This window comes from Ctenopharyngodon idella, chromosome 7 (assembly GCF_019924925.1).
Source record: "Ctenopharyngodon idella isolate HZGC_01 chromosome 7, HZGC01, whole genome shotgun sequence".
Classification (NCBI taxonomy): Eukaryota; Metazoa; Chordata; class Actinopteri; order Cypriniformes; family Xenocyprididae; genus Ctenopharyngodon; species Ctenopharyngodon idella.
Window position 1 is genome coordinate 46220397 of NC_067226.1, and position 19040 is coordinate 46239436.

Consider the following 19040-nt stretch of genomic DNA (forward strand, 5'->3'; position numbering starts at 1 on the left):
AGATTGGGGGGAAACAGTTTATTAATGGAATTATATGGACACTTTTTCATCCTGCATTCAATGGATAGTTCTGGCACTGTGATCACCATCATGGTGATTTTATATTAAGACTACATGAGTGCAACAGTAAAAAGTGCATTTCAGAAGTTCCATCTCATTAAGACAGGAATGGAAATTATGTGTTTAAGTGGAATGTCCTATGGAGCGCCTCTCACCTCTGCTCTACATCCCACAAACACCCCCCCCACAGAGCTCCCATTAAACACAGTCCTGGCCCATAGCTCCTTCAAATACAGATAACCCACTTTTTGCCTGAAGTGAGTAGGTATACAGAAAGAAGGAATGCACTTGGCACCCCATTTGCCCTTCAGGGCCTTTAACATGTAATAACCCAGACCAGGTGCTGTTCATCTGTCTGTCCACCCGGCAATCCGGACGGGGAACAATGGAGAGACACTTTCCTTTTACTACCTTCACTTCCTGTGGAACAAACAGACGAGGTCTAGAAGACGTCAGCTTTAGTTGTATGCAAAAGTTTATTGAATGACAATGTTCACTCTCTCTCTCACACACACATACATACACACAAATAAAATAGATCCCATTTACAAATATATAATTGTGTAAAAAGTTATCCTAGTACAACAGCTTGAGACATCCTTGACATAAATGAATAATATATATAATAACGCTACCTTCAATGCCCTAATTTATTTCCCTGTATAAAAATAGCTCTATCTCTGTAAGTAGTATAAAGTAATATAAAACAATTAAATAGTGATATCTTTAAACATTTTCTTTTTCAAATATACATATACTTGCAATAAAAAATGAAATAGATTGCACATATCTCTATACAAACAATAACAACAACAAAGTTCAAGTAAGTTACAATCCCTGTGGACTGGCACAGACAATCCATATAATCATTCTTGCTTACAGTGTCCAGAAATGTGATTCCAAATTAGAAACCATTTAAAAAGTCTCTGTCTGTGTGTATTCCCTTCTCGAATCATGAATCTCAGCTTGAAGTCCAAAGACTTTTCTGGCTAAACTAGGGGCCGTAATCCCACCGAGAGGGCAGTCAGTTTGTCCCAGGTTCTGCTTTTCCCTGAGGCCAGTCCACTTCAGTGCAATGATGTCTTGCTCATATCCCAGGCACACTTGTTCAGTTGCTCCGTCGGCATCTCCCCTCGTTTCCAACAGCTGCTTTGTCGTTTTCTCCTCCGAGGACAGCCTTCAGGAGACACGATTGCTCTTCCAGCCCCTGTGCTTGGAAAAGAATGCGCTGGAGAACTCTTGGCAGGAGTCTGAGGCATTTGTAGAATTTCATAGTTGGCCGGCGAGCCTCTGTCGCCGCGTCCCTGAGCGCTCCCGCTCAGTGCGCTCACGTCCGTCTGAGCAGCGCTTCTAGCTTGTGCAGCCGCGACTGAGAGTTCGAGCGGCTCCACCATGCCGTCCACAGCCTGCCGCCCTCCTGTCGCAGTGTCAGCACCTTCTCTGGAACGGACCTTCGCCGCCGGCCGTACCCGTAAGGGTTGATCTTGTCGGCGGGAGCGTTTCCGATCTTGAGCTTGTTGTTGAGGTCATGGAGACGGTGTGCCAGAACATGCACCGTGCAGGTGCCGAGCGAGCAGCCTGCTCTCCTGGACTGGTTGATGGAGTTCTTGGAGCGTTTCGTCCTAATGCTGATGTCAGTGCTGGAAAAAGACCAACAGGGGAAGTTTAGCCTTAGTTTAACGTTCCTTGGTTGACAAGTTTGTACTTCAACTCCACACATAACTTTTTTTCTTACCTGGAATGTGGCCTTAAGTTGTCTTTGACATCGTCAGGTCTGACAAACTGGCTGTTATCTAAAGTCCTCAGTGCAGCAAGGCTCAAATCCCTTTTTGATCTCTGCAGCCAGACACTAAGTATCAAGAAGCGTGTTCATTAGAAACTTTTCAACCAATGCCGAACATGACTGAAAATCCCAAATCATGATGCTTACCTTCTTTTCAGGTCGTGTTTTGCACTGTCCACACTGGGTGCAACGGTGGCCAGCAGGCAGCAGCAGAAGATTGACTGCAGAATCAGTTGCATCGTGACTGAAATCTTGAAGGAAAAAGCAAATGAATCATCAGCAACTTAAACTTCCAATCACCTGCATGCAACTCCCCTACCCTGTGCCAACCATGCTTCACTCATGCTTGCACAAGAGTCCAAAATCCAAGCTATTTACACTCATCGTGCATTTATTTACAATGTCAAGCTGAGGTCGCACTTTCTTTGAATAAGTAAACTTGCAACTATGTGCAAGGTCTCTGCTGAGCTGCATGTGGAGTTTTACAAAGCACAGTGTCTCCAACTCCATCAGCACCCAAATGAAAAGTCACTCAAACTCCATTCAAATTAGATTTTTTGCCTAAAATAGAGAAGCTAAGTCCCTGGCTTATAGATACAAAACAGTTTCTTTCATAACAGTACAGATATCCTGTGCATATTGAGCCTTGACCTCAAAAGAAAAGACATTTATAAATGCATACCTGTGTTGAAGTACTCGTGGGTCGGCTTCAGGAGTCTGTGTAGAAAGTAATCCAGAGGCGTTTCACTTGCTGGTGCAGTGGTGATACTCTGCTAATAGTCTGACTCTCCTCAGCAGGCGTTAGTGCATTTATACTGCAGAGAGATGGGAGGGGCTCATGACACACTCTCTCATCCCAGCACTTCCTCTCTTCAATTCAATTAGAGCATGAAAGAGATGAAAACGAAACTGGGGGTATTGATGGGTTATTGCTGAAATAACTTAATGGATTTTTATCAGTGTTTCTGGGAATAATAAGCAACTGCCAATCTGGGGAATTTTTTGAAAAACACCAAATTGCTTATGATTTTTATATCAGCACTGTTGGTTTAACTTAAAAAAAATAAGCTACTTGTTTGCCTTAAAATTTTGAGTTCATTGAAATTAAAAATTTGAGTTAATACAATGAAGGCGAATGGTTTAATCAACAGAAACTCAAAAATATTATGTTATCTGAACCACATTAATTATTGAAGTTGATTTGACAGAAGAAAAAATGTTGTGACAACAGTGTTTTTACAGTGTAGGTGTTGGTTGGGGGTGCAACTATGATTTGTCCCTAAAAAAGACAAAACAGTTTCACACACAAAACTTAATTAATATTCTGCATAAACAATAATGGAGTGCAATTAATTTCAGCTTGATTTAACTCATTTTAACTGACACATAAGTATATAATAATATAATATAACATAATTTAATGAAGCGATTTAGTTTTAACATGGTACATGAAGATTTAAAGAAAAATATATGTATTTAAAGACAAATATAATGCTCATGACAGTGTCAGAAAGGACCATTATGCGTATATTGATAGTCATTTAGAAAATAAACACAGTTGATCTATGACTACTGAAGTACCTTTGAGTTAAACTTGTCAGTTTTTCTATGCAAGAGGTAAAACTGTCTATTCCAGGATATGTAAACACTGATAACGGTACATTTACATTTGGGGGAGAATGCTTGATGACCTTCACCTAGTTATAAATATTATTATTATTATTATTTTTAAATTCCATTATATCTAAAACTAATTTGTTTTTGTTTTTCATTGAACCACCAACATTTATTCCACATAAATGTCATCAGCTCATGTTAATTACTGCACAATCCTGATTTATCCTTATATGGGAAGTCAAAGATTGCACAACATCCACACACTGACACCATCCCGTTGTTTGCCTCTCAGCCCATATATGGTAAATATTGTTTGCTAAACCAACATGTCAAAGCCATCACAAGCATTGCTGATATTTGATCATGTAAGATGAGGGAACCCATTAAGGCAGGTGTGAAGTATACCTGTGCGTTACATGTTCAGGTATGCTACAGTTATATTGAGTCACTGAACACCCTGATGTCATTGAGCAATTTCATATTGTTGTTGTTTTGGGGTGATCAGGATGAGTAAAGAGGAATTTGAAAACTGCAACATTCCTTGAGAAATGTCATTTAACAAATATGTATGTACTATGCCATTCCTGGAAGTTTATCCTTGGTAAATACCATGGTAAGTGTATATGGTAATCATTCAGTACTAATGTAAACTGCTTTATTCTCAATGGGAATGAATAATATAAATATATGGACAATTTTAAAAATAAACCATTTAAATATATAAATAAAATAATATTATGTAAAAAATTAAACATAAAGCCTATTGTAGAAAGTAATTTGTGAGGATCTTATACTCATTTCAGGGTGGGGCAGTAGGCTATAAAACTTTTCTGAAGGGTTGTGAACATTATTTATACTATTATGAACTAATAAGAGCCATGTCATTTACAGCTGGTCTGGATATTTTCATAGGGTTATGATGTGGGTAATTTGTGGTCTGGTCCAAAAGGATCTAGATTATGGATCATCTGGACTGGTGGGTCTACGATTGACCTGGTATTTGGTTAGAGCTGGTATAAAAACCAGCTGAAATGAGATTCCAGTAGGGACCTTGACATAAAGTGAAATTAGCCTACTTATGTAACTTTTTAAACTTACAATCTCTGTCCCACTTTTACCGATCATCTGTTCCAACTTTACCGGGGAATATAATATTGAATATTATTTTGAAAGATATACAGGGTTGTGGCATCATAAAAACAAAAACAAATCCTGAGGGCATGACGGGTATCAGTGCTGCATCGAGAATTAGCTACCAACTTTTGCAAAGTCCACGTAATAGAGGTTGAAACATGAATTTTTTGTAGTAGTATAACATCACACGACGTCAGGTCAGTTCCTTTCAATGTATGATAGTGTGTAATATGTTTATTATCGTTACTAGTGTAAGTGAATGCAGGACCCACGCCCATGCACGGACAACCGCCAGTCCACGCAGGCGCACTGGCTCTCTCTGTGTCAAACATGGCTGTGCTTTTGAAGAAAGAAAAATGCTGAATTGTGTTGCAGAATTTCGCCAAAAGAGGAAAACATGGCTAGACTGGCTGATTACTTTATAGTAGTGGGATACGACCAGGATAAGTCTGGTAAGTTGCGGTGTGTGTTTGGAGGAGTGTTGTGATTTATTTAGGCCGTTAGCAACAACTACTGCAATAGTGCTGCTGCTGCTGCGGTTCAAGAGATTAATGGATGGATTTCACTTTCTTTGAAGTATTATAATCGATATCAATAGGAATAACGCGTCGGTTTTATCAGGGAACAACACTGATTATTGCTGTTTATGTTTATGAATTACGTAGGCAGCTACGTGTTTGTCTGAATGGGAGGTTTAAAGCTGGCTTTGATCGTGTGTTGCTTTTGCTTTTGTTTTAAACCGCTCAAGCAAATGTTTTTATGATAACATACTGTATCATGTGTTTTTAGTATATATATGAGTTTTTAAGTGAGTAAATCTCAGCACACACCTTACTGTATTTGGTCGCGTGTACATGTAAACAGTGAAAATAAAGCACGCGAGCAATGACTCATGCGGTCACTTGTTACTATGTGTTTCCAAGCCGCACGCATTGATCTCTAAATGGCAATTTAAGCGCTTTATACCGCATTGATTTCCACATTTGGCCCTGAGGTTTGGGTCAGTAGAGAGCGGTCCGGTGCGGTGTGTGTGTGTTCATACGGATCCGCCGGAGAGCTCTTCCTGTGTTGTGGAAAGCGGATGCAGAGGAAACAGGACTTTACGTGTCTCGAGCTGTGCGTAATAGTTTGGAGTTTACAGGTGCTCTCATTCACGGCACATGATCATGTTTACATGCGTAAAGACTGAAGGAAGCAGCAGGTCACCTGGAAACCGCACGTCTGCACACAAACGATGCTGTAAAGCAGGGGTTCCCAATCACGTTCCTGGAGCCCCCCCATCACAGCAGTGGTTCCCAACCACAGGAACGTGGTTGGGAACCACTGCTGTAGAGTGATGTTCAGTATCCCTTATTACACTTATTTAGCCCTTTAACTGTCACAAGAACGGGATTATAGCTAACATGAAGATCTGAGCCCACTTCCAAGGCCAGAGAGTCTTGAAACTAGTGATGCACCGAAATCCCAGCAGCAACAAAAATATTTTTAGACGAAACTGTGACGTTTAATTAGCACTTCTCCAATGGCACGTTTTGACTGTGTCAGCGTCTGTTTTATGCACACAATGTAGATAAGCTGCAGTGGGTAAACATGTCAGCTGTCTGGACTCTGGAGCTGGATTGACAGTATCAGTTTCTTGTTAAATGAAAACTTTCATTTTGGTTTCTATAGAAGCTTCTATCCACCACTGAATAAAAAAATCAAAAAGGTAATTACATTTCGCCATTCTGACTTTTTTTTTCTCAGAATTGCGTGATATAAAGTCGGAATTGTGCGATATAAAGTCGGAATTGCGAGTTATATAGTCGGAATTGCGAGTTAAAGTCGGAATTGCGTGATATGAAGTCGGAATTGCGTGATATGAAGTCGGAATTGCGAGTTATAAAGTCGGAATTGCGAGTTATAAAGTCGGAATTGCGAGATGAAGTCGGAATTGCGAGAAAGTTGGAATTGTGAGATAAAGTAGGAATTGCGCGATATAAAGTTAGAATTGCGTGATATGAAGTCGAAATTGCGAAATGAAGTCGAAATTGCGAAATGAAGTCGGAATTGCGAGATAAAGTTGGAATTGCGAGATAAAGCCGGAATTGCGAGATAAAGTAGGAATTGCGAGATATAAAGTCGGAATTGTGTGATATAAAGTCAGAATTGCGAGATATAAAGGCGGAATTGCAAGATGAAGTTAGAATTGCGAGATAAAGTCAGAATTGCGAGTTATAAAGTGGGAATTGCGAGTTATAAAGCCAGAATTGTGAGATATAAAGTCACAATTCTAAGAAAAAAAGTCAGTCTTTTTTCCTCAGAATTGGAGTTTATATGTTTCTGAATTTATAATATGCAATTCTGATTTTATTTCTCACAATTGTGAGTTTATATCTCGCAACTGTGAGAAAAAAGTCGCAATTACCTTTTTTTATCTTTCATTTAGTGGCAGAAACAAGCTTCCATAGGTTTTTTCTGTGTTTTAGTAGAAAAATCAGTCTGGGTTTGAATTATTTAAAGTGAAAATGTCCATACCCATAAATTCTATAATTGTGAGCCGAACTCCAGGCATTTCCACAGTCCTTCTTAATTGAACTGATCTTCCGTGAATGGACAACTGTTTATGTTTTTTAGGAGTCTTGGTGATGCTACAGTGTCCTTCTCAGCAATTATACTAAGCGTCCATAGAGTTCAAATGAGTGAGGCCTTTCAGTCGCTCAAAGACACTGACTTGCCTCTATGAGGGCATCAGATAAGCTGGCTTTCCTCCAGGCTTCAGACTTTAAGCCTGCTCTTTCTGAATCGTCTCTGTCACTTGTGGCATATGAATAGGTAAGCAGTATCCCCCGTTTTAGGCTCATACAGATTTCCAGTGCATAAATGGCTGTGTTGTGCAAAGGAACTCTGTGTTCCTGGCATCCGTGGGGGGTTGTGTGAATTCAGGCATCATCCTCACAGAAAAAGTGTAGCTGGAATTTTTATCCCCTTTCAGATAAAGATAATAAATGAGAAGGCATTGCACATTTCTAATTTAGATGTTTCTCAGAGCAATTTTCTGAAAGAACTGCTCAGAGAGACTTTTTCCCCTCTATTTTGTCATGCATTCGTAGCTGAGAATGTTACTTTGAACATACAGAGGGTCAGAAAAGAGTATTGTTTTAAGATATGAAACCAACCTGTATATTTCCTTCCTTCACTTTCCTTATAACTGGAATACAATCTTTTACATGTAAAGAAGGCTGTCACCACAACATGGCTCAACCATTAGGATAGTCTGATGGGTCACTGGCAGATGGTGGAAATTTCACTTGTCCGGTCAGCCGGTGCTCCATTGTTGTCACTACATTTATTGGTATTGTTTGGTTATACATTTGGTTATAACCTTTGGTTATAAATACATTTGGTTGTCTGTGATGCGTTGCTCATCACATTGACTTTGGTTGTTTTCCAGAAAAATGGGTTTATAAATTTAAATCTGTATCATTTCAGGCTATTCAGGATATTTAAAATATTTACAAACCTGACATGATTTATGGTAAACAATTTTTTAATATTGTAACAGTGTAAGTATATTTTTTCTGCACAACAATAATTGAATCACAAATAACATCTTCAAAACTTGAAATGACTCAGCAATTTATTGCAGAGCAATACTTTACGCAATCAAATATTAGTGTCACTGTCACTGGCGAAGAAGCTGTCAGCAATCAAATGGATTTTGAAGATGTTGAAAACGATTGTGAATGTGAGCCAGATGCTGAATGTACGGGGGAAATGAGCTCTGACGAGGACAGTGATGATGGTAAAAACATCTGCTCAAATTGAACCCTTTCAAGTTCCAAAAGGTAACGAAATATGCTTTATTTTATTCTTTTGTAGAGTTTTATACTATTGCGGCAGTAAGAGAGCCATTTGTGTTAGATATAGATATGGGTCGCTAAAGACCCGAATATGTAATAATGATTGGTGGAACATTCATGCATTTAAGGGTTGAGGTAAAATATATGTAATTTTTTTTTTTGTTCTGGGGCCAGTGAAATTGGAAGCAGGGCAAGTGCTTTTTACACTTGGTTCAATTGCCTGGTCCGAACCCAAGTTCGATTGCTCACCCTCCACCTTCCCCCGCTAGATTGTGTTCCCTTTATAATATTTGGGTCTGAACCACAGTACACTTGCATCATCAAAGCAGCAGCTGTTTACCCGGCTGTTTTGCAAAATGCATAGTGTCATTGTGGTTTTATAGGTATAATTCACCCAAAAATTTAAATTCTGTTATTGTTTACTCACCCTCATGTTATTCCAAACTTGTATAACTTTAGTGGAACAGAAAAAAGATATTCTGGAAAATGTGTCAGCAGAGCACAATGTTGTTTTGAACAGAATTAACTTTCATTGTATGGACAAAAACAGTTGAAACATTCTTCAAAATATCTTCTTTTGTGTTTCGCAGAAGAAGGCCAAGTTCCAAGTTGTTTAGAGAGAGTAAGTTGTTGTATGACATATTCTGTTATGTCAAAGTTCCTTTTAGCCAAGTCATCTCACTTGGCAGCCATCTTTGAAATGCCTCTCGGGCAGCTATTTCAGTCATGCAAGTGCAGCTCCTGTCTCTTTGAATGAGGAAACATCAAATTCTCCAAAGCTGTTCACCAAGCTTACAATTAAATGTCATATTTGAAATCACCAATGAAATCTTACAACAACTGTCTCATAATTTTTGTTTCTAAACGCTCAAATCATGACAAAAACCAGCCAATGAGCACAAGCAGTCCTAAGAGAGAGTCTCAGATCACTGACTGTTCCTAAAGCAACCGGAGCTTCCAATGGCATCTGCAGTGATGCAATGACTTTACCAATTGGCGATTGGCTCTTTTATTTAGAAAGCGGGACTTATTCGGCCATATTGCAAGTTGCACTTTCTTCCATTCATAGTTATACAAGTGCACCGTCATTGTATATCTAAAGGTTTGGTTATGTTCTGAGGTATTTTTCTTATCGGTAAGTATGACTGTATTTGTCAGGAACAAACATTATAAAGCTATAACGCTTATTCATACAATAGGTGACAATGTCTATAAATGCTGCTGTATGATGGTCATTGGCAAAGGGAAACCAGGAAACATGATTTCTTTTAACGTATCATGCAGTTTATATTCTTTGTAAGATCCTGTACTGATTAAACTTGAATGCTGAAAAACGAATTACATAATGTAAGTAAGTAAAACCTGGTGTGGAACACTAAATATATCATGAACAAAACAGGGTGTTTTCAAGCATTTCCATTTGCAGATGTTTGTGTGATCTCTCTTTTTTTACTTGACAGCTGTGAACCCTTGGGAATAGTGGCATGCGGTGATCAAATCTGGACCTTAATGTTGGAAACTTCTTCAGTTTCTGATGAGCTGGTCCATCTACTGGAACACTGCAACAAATTAGCTGTTGGTGTTAGTGGATGAGCAATGTTTTCTTGGCTCTTCCTGACAGTTTATTTTAATGGATGGCTGTAGTGTCTAATAATTAGTGTTTTTAGGAAGTAGGCTGCTTTCCAAAATAGTCCAGACGAATGTGATTATACATTATTAAGCAAGATTCTGACCCGTGTTCAGCTTCAATTATGAACTTTTTGAAATGTTTAGCTATTCAAAATGATACTTCTTTTGTTTAAAAGCTTTGGTTTGTAATATTCTGTACATGAAATATATGCACAACTGCTGTAACCGATCAGGATTCCAATGGCATACAATTCAGTGAAAATCCTGCTTTGAAAATTCTTTGTTCTTTTGTTTTGACATTATCACATAGATAATGATAAACTGACTTGCCCATTTTGAGATTATCTGTATCTGTGAAGTCAGTTTCCCCTTTGTATCAGTTTTGTCAACATATATAATAATAATAATAATAATAATAATTAATAATTATAATAATCATTAATGACACAAAGAGCAGCAGGTGTATTAGGCTGCTGTCACTTTAAGACCGAATGCACAGGTCCATTATGCTGATACACATCCGGTTTACACCCAGCTGTTTAACAGAGATGGTCTTATTATTGGGAGGGAGATACGAGGGTCCATGGAAAAGGTGTAACGGCTAACTTGGATCACGTGTGCCTTGATAACCAATCAGAGTTCAGAGTTGTGCGACAGTCAGTCGCTGTTTGCGGATACCATAAAAATGAATGAGAAGTGCCGTCAACTGAATCATACCTGTCATGCAATTGTCTGTTTTTGGCGTATGCCTACTAACACAACGTCAATGCCATAGATACCAATGCAGATATTTAAAACGAAAAGAGCGGCATGGACACACAAATCGAATCTGCACAGTTGCGATACACAATGTGGACATCAGTAATTTTAGATCAGAATCCACACAAATAATCGCATTTGGACTGACAGTGTGAACGCAGCCTAAGATGTGAAAGAGAACTGAATTTGATATCGCAGCAGCTTTCTGTGCACGGGCTTCAGCTGTGTGTGAGTCAGCATGAGCACCACAATGAGTTCTTTGTCACAGCTTATTGCGCTTAGTAACTATTTTTAACATCAAGCATGTGTTATTGTCTCTTTCATATGTTTCAGCACTCTAAGGTGTCAAATGTGCTGTGCTACGCATACATACCGCGATGTAGCAAAATCTCTAACGATAGACATTGTCATACCTCCCAGCCCTATAACATAAATTAATGTATTTTTGCCTAAATGTTGAAATAAGTGTTAATTTAGTCCAGAACATTTATTTTCTAACATTTTTAAAATTGGATTATGAATCGTTTATATCTGTCATTGGTCATGCTCAACTGTAGAAATCAGTATTGGTATCGGCCACTTACCAGAAACAGCGAAATCTTTAAAGGGGACATATATCATGAAAATCTGACTTTGTCCATGTTTAAGTGCTATAATCGGGTCCCGGTGCATCTTCCAACCCAGAAAACGTGAAAAAGGACAACCCAGTATCTTTGTTTTGGCAAGGCATTCTCTGCAAGCATGTGAAAAAATGAACCGCTCAGATTTCGCTCCCCTTGTGACGTAGGAAGGGGGTCTTCTTATAATCTGCACTTTCCACCCACGGCGCTGCCATTTTGTTTTTGCAAGCGAGGCAAGGCTGCAGATGAAGAAAATGTAAGTATTTTTAAGTAATGCATGCGTTTCTTTGGTTCAGGCAGCTCCACTTTCCGTGTGCTTTCCCTTAGCCTCCATACACTCTATTACTTTATGCTAGCACAAACAGAAGTTGTGTTTGACAGAAATGTTTCTGTGTTACTTATGACTCACCCACAAAACATCTTAGACTACTAAAATGATGTCATTTTAAGGCGGACTGCTTCACAAACGAGGGACAATTCAACACTGGATTTGCACAAAAGATTAACATGACAGCACATGCTAGTCGATGAGTTGAATCAACTCCACAGCAACTACATAAGTTTATCCACTAACTGTTCAGAAACGTCCAGTTTCATTCTAAAAGTTGTAACTTCTTCCTGAGTCTCTCCATCAGTGTCGACTCCGGTTTGAACAATTTAAGGCTGAACACCGTTACTGACAATCCTCATTTTGACTGCGTGAGATTCTCCAGCTTTGTTGTTGTTGAGCAACTAAAGTGCGAGCTGTTAAAGCTCCGCCCTCTTCTGGAAAGGGGGCCGGGAGCAGCAGCTCATTTGCATTTAAAGGGACACACACAAAAATGGAATTTTTTTGCTTACACCCAAATAGGGGCAAATTTGACAAGCTATAATAAATGATCTGTGGGGTATTTTGAGCTGAAACTTCACAGACACATTCTGGGGACACCAGAGACTTATATTACATCTTGAGAAAAGTATATATTGTGAATATTCTATACATCACCCAGAACTACTTTTGGATTTGCTTAAATGTTCGCCTTAATGTTCACACTGTTCTTTTGTGTGTTTGCCCTGAACATTTTACTCTTCAGATTCAGATAATAAACACAAGATTTGTGTCCTTGGGGAATTATGTTTTTATGACTGACTATCATTAAAAGAAGCTTTTGATCCAAAGCATCGTCCTATGGGGACAGTCCTCCTTTTTAATGTCCGTTTGTTATTGATATCTGCTTCCTACTTTGATTTCCTGTCAAACGAAAGAGTCAATTCCTGGCAAAATCACAAATACGTGCAAACAGAGTCTATGCTGCTAACGTAAATGAGTGCCTTGTGGTTGGAAATGACCCTTTTAATGTACAGAGGAAATGTTTTGCTGCCACTGGACAGTGGAAAACTCAATTGGCAGAACACATAAATGTTTGAAGTTTATTACCAATAGTCTCATTTTAACACCTCTATTAACATTTAATGGATGGTAGGATGTTGATTTTAGGACTGATTGCTTCATGGAAAGATAAGGTGCTGGAATTGGAATCAATTGGAATCGTGTCACGGAAGTGACACTTTGTTTTGGTCTCTTCATCTAGGCTGTTTTGCAAGAGAAGATTGCAGTTTTGGCTTGGATAATTCCGATTTGCCATTAAGATGTTTATCGTTTCAGACAAAGTGTACTTGATCAGAAAAAATGAATGCAAGTGTCTTCAGTGTTCTTTTAAAATGGAAAAACAAAGATGATTGAATTTGTCAAATGATTTGCCTGCTGTCTTTGTCCCTCACTAAAGCTGGTGAAAGGTTATACTGATGAACTGTTGATGAACTTGGGTTGATCACATCTAGTTTCCTGATAAGTGGTAATATGGAAATATCTGGAGTGGTTTGCATTGGATGACCTCTACCCCAACTCTCTGACATTGTTGACCATATTTCATTCTATGCAGTTTTGTTTGACCAGTTGTAATAAGAAGTCATAATATGATCATCAGCAAGAGCTCGAGGATCTTTGATGCTGAACTGCTTTGCACCTTTGTTCAGAGCATCCAGTGGCGTGGTTGACTTCAGACAGCCAAAATAAATTACACTTATGTCATATTGCTATTTGTTGTATTCGTTTCTGGCGCATCAACCCTTTGGAAAACCCTATGAGTTACATTTCGCTCCCGACATTTATTTTTCAGTTCCGCAGCTGCTCGGGTCTACTGGCGCTCTTCCTGGAATCTCGATGTTTTGACATCACAAATTTGCTAATCTTTCATACCCTTTACCATGCAAATGATAGCATATTCCTTTTCATATCTTGTTTTTTGGACAGCAGTGTGATGGCCGATTGTGGGATGGATCTGGGATTTCTGGAAAAACACTCACTTGTTTTGTAAGGCAAAATATTTGCTTTACATAATTGATATAGTGCAGAACTCGGGCATCAGAATTTTTCCGAAGCCCTGTACAGATGGGATGTGATTTGTTTCTCTTACACACCTGTGATGAGCCGGTTCGAGTTAGACGTTAACATGGTGGTGACGCAAAGAGACGCTAACTCCCTACTGTTCTGCTGTCTGTGCTGTCTGATTTACAGAAAAATGCCTGGGCAGAAAGACAGATTAAATTTCCAGTGAACAATAAAAATGAGGATAAATCTGGAGTATTGTTTTGATAACATGAATGAATGTGAGAGCATTTTGAGCATCCGAAATGCGAAAGACTTGCATTTCTTTAATTTTCTCTAATTGAATTTGAACAATCATCCATTCATCATCCATCCTTCATCCATCCATTCATCATTCTTTCCTTCCTATTTTCCTTCCTTACTTTCTCCATCCATCCGTCCGTCTGTCGATCATATATCAGTCCAATATCCATCCATCCATCCATCATATATCTGTCCAATATCTGTCCATCCATCCTTTCTTCCATCCTTCCTTCCTCCGTCCATCTGTCCAACTATCCATCCATCCATCCATCCATCCATCCATCCATCCATCCATCCATCCATCCATCATATATCCGTCCATTATCCATTCATCCATCCATCATCCATCCTTTCTTAAATCTTTCCTTCCTCCATCCGTCTGTCCATCCATCCATCCATCCATCATATATCCGTCCATCCATCCATCCATCATTTATCCGTCCGTCCATCCATCCATCCATCCATCCATCCATCCATCCATCCATCCATCCATCCATCCCAATGACCGTCTGACTGTACAAATTTACTGCTTGTAACAAAACTGCTAATAAATTATAAATGGACTTGATATTTTTTTATATCAAGCATAGATATAAATAAGCATTGTCGTGACATGTTGCATAGGCAAGCACCCACTCATGTTTTGTTCAGAAAAATGTTAAATATGTTTGAGTATTTGAGTTGTTTGTGTAAATGTGTCAGATTCCAGTTTTGGATACTGATTCATTGTTTTGTCTTTCCTCCAACGCAAAGTAGAACCACACCTCACGACAAGGTTTGGATGTGTTGTTCTCTTCTTTAGGATGTTTTCAGGTCAGAGTGCAGATATGCACATGTCAGGACCAGATTTTACTTCATTAGCTGAGTTTGATGTTTGTGTCATGACTGTTGCTTAAGACTTCAGTTGTTTGAGATGTTCTTTAAACAAGTTTACATCATGAGATATGGAGTGGAAAATACCATTTGACAGTGTTTCTCACAGGATGTTGTTGAGAGTGGATACTTACTATCATGTGTTTCTGTTCTGTCGTGGGGTTAAGAATCAGGACACGGCAGTTACGTTTAATGTTAATGTCATGTAGTGATGAACGACAAGGGAAATAAGAACCAATTAATGTAGAATGTTCTGGAATGTGTGGATTTCTTAAGTGCTGATTGGCTGGAACCTGCCAGCTTAGAGATCCATAACTACTCAACATCAAGGCTACTGTGCTGCTCGATAGTGGAAAGTGGATATCACCGATAGTGGGTGACATAAACATGAAAAGGAGTCGAGAAACCAGCATTTTCTTCAGATTCATTCATTTTAGGAGTAGGGGTTAAAGGGTTCATAGTTGATCCATGAGCCGTACGGACCAGGCCCCACTCTTTGGCATGCATGTGATTCGTGGATTAATTGCAACGTTTAACCATCATAGAGTGAAAGTTTTTCATTTGCATGTGTTTTCTTGCCAATTTAGTACTCCTGCGCTATTATCCGAGTGCAAACCCGAAGTGTGGACACACACAAAGGTGTGTTTTTAAGCCGCTTTTCCACCGCAGGAACTTTACCCAGGAACTAGGAACTTTGGGGTGGTACTCTGTGTGTTTCGACCGCAGGAACCAGGGTCTAAATGAAGTTCCAGGTAAAAAATTCCCCCTGCTTGCTAGGTAGTACTTTTTCTGGAACTTTTAGGGGTGGGACTTTGGTGCTAAACATGCTGATTTGTTGAGTTCACGCAGCATTTTATTTCAACCATTGTTTTTTAAAGTCTGTTGCGGTGCGTGCAGTAAGAGTTGTTTGCTATTCGAATCAACAATGAAGTTTAAAAAATACGACTGATGGACTGACGACGAGGTTAGGCTTTCTTAGGCATGTATGCAGAGGACGATATCCAGCGGGAACTGGAAAGTCGTGCACAGTCCTACGTCACCGGACTATCTTTACGGTACTTTAGACCGACTATCTTCACGGTACCTTAGACTGCGGCTGTAGATACCTAATTGATTCCTATTTCGCATCTCCTTGCGCTCGAACGGACACATACACGCAAAATTATGTTAAAAAATACCCGTCCCGGCAAGTATTCTCAAACACAGTCGATTATGTTTTAACTTTAAGTGAACGTAATAGCTGAGAAAGAAATCTGATGTGTATCATTATATTGGATCCGTGCATTCATTCTAAAAGTGACAACAGCCTATAAATTCCTGCTGCTATCTGTGTCATTATTGTCAATCATGTTAACCGATCCGTGATTGGATTACAAACATTTGAAGGGATAGTTCATGCAAAAATGTAAATCTTGTCATCATTTACTCACCCTTATGTTGTTTCAAATGACCGTTTTTCTCTGTGGAACACAAAAGGTATGTAAAAAGATATTTCATATTTATATAACTGACTTTGGAACGACATGAGGATGAGTAAATGATGACAGAATTTACATTTTTGGGTGAGAAAAAGATGTTTACGAAAACTAGGGATGCACCGATATGAAAGTTTTGGGCGATACCGATAACCAATAATTCTTTATACTTGAAAGCCGATAACCGATATATTGGCTGATAAATTTAAATCCATTTTTTTTATCCATCCATCCATCCATCCATCCATTTTGTAATCAGAGCCTGATTACAAAAACAAAAGTCTCACCACTAAAGTCATGTCCCATGCACACAATTATAATGTTCTCATTATAATTTTATGTAGTCTATATGACAGATTTGCATTGCACTGTTGCTCTAAACTGTATTTTCCTTTTTTGAAGTGATTTCAATCATATGTAAAGCAATTCAAAACCATTATGGCGAATAGTGGGCGTCTTAAGTGTCTCAGCTGAAGGAAATAATCAATTTTTTATCGGCTTTAATATATCGGCCAAATTTTCTTATCGGGCCGATACCGATATGGTGACCGATATATTGTGCATCCCTAATGAAAACATTTATTTTTATTTTAAGTAATGCAAATTATCACAAAATTTAGGTGACTTGAGGTGTAGACATTATGCAATTGAAATTATTTTAATTTTACATTTTCACATAAAATGATTAGGTGTATTATATTCATATTATATTCATTTATAAATGTATATATGAAGGTATATCCATAATCCATAATCTGTATATCCTTAAACCATAATCTGGTTTGCCAACTCAAGTGTTTGATGACATTACAGCATGTTACAGTGTGAGTCAGAACTCAGTTTGTATCTTTCTGCATGGTCCGCATAAACCCATGAGCGGTGCTTAATCTGTTTAGTGTAGCTCAAGCCAGTGTTTTGCCTTTTAAAGCTATGATTTTATCTACATGCAGGTTGACTGTCAGCACTACTGTTTTCTAAGAAAAAAGCTGCATGTCTGCGTCAAAGAAATATATGATTGCATCAAAGAAAAGATTTAAAAAGAAAATGCTTAACAAACACACTGAGACATTTTTCAAAATATCTTTTGTGCTCCACAGAACACAATGAAATTCATACAGGTTTGGCGAGTAAATGATGACAGAATTTTCATTTTTGGGTGAACTATCCCTTTAATGTCATTTCACATTAGGATTCAACTCTCCTATTATACACACAATCACACATCTTGGCAAACATTCTCCCAAAGAGTCAGAATCTATTTTTTTTTTTTTCATATTTCAACAGACCATTTCCAAGAGCAATATCTTTATAAAGATGTCTATCATTTGATCAGTCATTTAGTCCAAAAATGTGACAAACCAACAGTACTTTCGTCCAATACATATCTGGCCTGTTATGACATTTTGTTAATGGTCTTTCCAAACTCACATAATGATAACTATAAAGATCTCCATCATACCCTGACCCAGTATTTACTCCAGGTTCCACTTCCCTATTCCAGATATTATCAAAAACACAGTCAGTGATATATTCCCCAGATGAAGAATGATATCTTGCTCCATTTTTCTAGTTGAGTATTCGATAATGTCTTAACTCCATGTGTGTGTTAATGAATGAACCCTTCAGTTTGCTTTTAAATTAGAAAAGCCTGGGTCACTTTGACCTCTTAGTCACGGTTACTTTAAAATGTGCTACATTCTCTATTTTTGGTTCCCTGCCAGGGGCAGTTGTGTTTATAAGGACCAGTATTGTCACATTACGATGTTTACACTAGTAAACGCTAATTGACAAAACCCTCTTGGCCCTGTGCACACAATACTTTCTTTGTCAACAACAACAACAAAAAAAGGGCCAGGAAAGACGCCAAAAGACCAAAAGGAATGCATGAGGAGTGATTTTGCCAGTTAGAAAACCTGGAATTGTGATCACGTTTATATTAACATTATTTTTATGGTCAGGATTGTCCTGATATGCCCCATACTACAGTTCCTGCTGTTTCGAAATGTATTTTTCAAAATAAGGTGCTGAAATCACACATTTTAGTAATGCCTTTTTCTTCTTCTATAAATTTTAGGATCTGGTGAAGGATGTGGCAAGATAATTCAACGCTTCCCCAAAAAGGACTGGGATGGCACGGCATTTCCCCAGGGTGTGGAGATGGTAAGGAGACGTTTCTGTTCTGTTTTCTGAAAACAGAAAACCAAAAGTAGACCCAGGTCATTTATCCATGAGCAGCTGCCTTCTGAAAGTAGCTGAATGGAAAAAAAAGCATTGTATATTCATACCTCATTGTTTTTCCCAGTTGTTTTCTATGATGGATTTTCAGTTTTTGCCATTGGTCAGTTTGCCCACTTGATTTATTTGATCATTCTAAATAGAATACATGTGACATTGCTGGAGAATATGAATTTGTTTTTTTTAGCTTTTTCCCCCTCAAAGTTACTGAAATCTGTGAATGCTTCTGCCCACGTCCTCGGAAACTCATGTGGTTCTGATATCGGCCTTTCCTTTTGTCAACAAATGCATAATCATTGTTTACTTTTAGGTTTATCCAAGTCGCCTCCATTTGCTCTAATT

The 19040-nt window shown here is 38.5% G+C and overlaps 2 protein-coding genes across 6 annotated transcripts in view; one reads left to right on the forward strand and one right to left on the reverse strand.

Moving 5' to 3' along the window:
- Positions 1-517: 517 nt before the first annotated feature.
- adma (adrenomedullin a) lies at positions 518-2667 on the reverse strand. Its single transcript, XM_051901021.1, has 4 exons — positions 2526-2667; positions 1991-2094; positions 1796-1909; positions 518-1700 (listed from the first exon to the last, which is right to left on the reverse strand). The coding sequence occupies exons 2-4, from the start codon at positions 2080-2082 to the stop codon at positions 1388-1390; spliced, it is 519 nt and encodes a 172-aa protein (XP_051756981.1). The 5' UTR covers positions 2083-2094; positions 2526-2667; the 3' UTR covers positions 518-1387.
- A 2190-nt stretch (positions 2668-4857) lies between these two features.
- Positions 4858-19040, forward strand: part of sbf2 (SET binding factor 2) — a 159357-nt gene continuing 145174 nt past the window's right edge. For 4 of the 5 annotated variants that reach the window (XM_051898458.1, XM_051898457.1, XM_051898459.1 and 1 more), the window contains exons 1-2: positions 4859-5046; positions 18538-18623. In XM_051898458.1, the coding sequence (XP_051754418.1) occupies positions 4992-5046; positions 18538-18623 (141 nt within the window). In that variant the 5' untranslated portion in view covers positions 4859-4991. Of the gene's footprint in view, positions 5047-18537; positions 18624-19040 lie in introns of all 5 variants that reach the window. The other variant, XM_051898456.1, reaches the window with a different exon arrangement.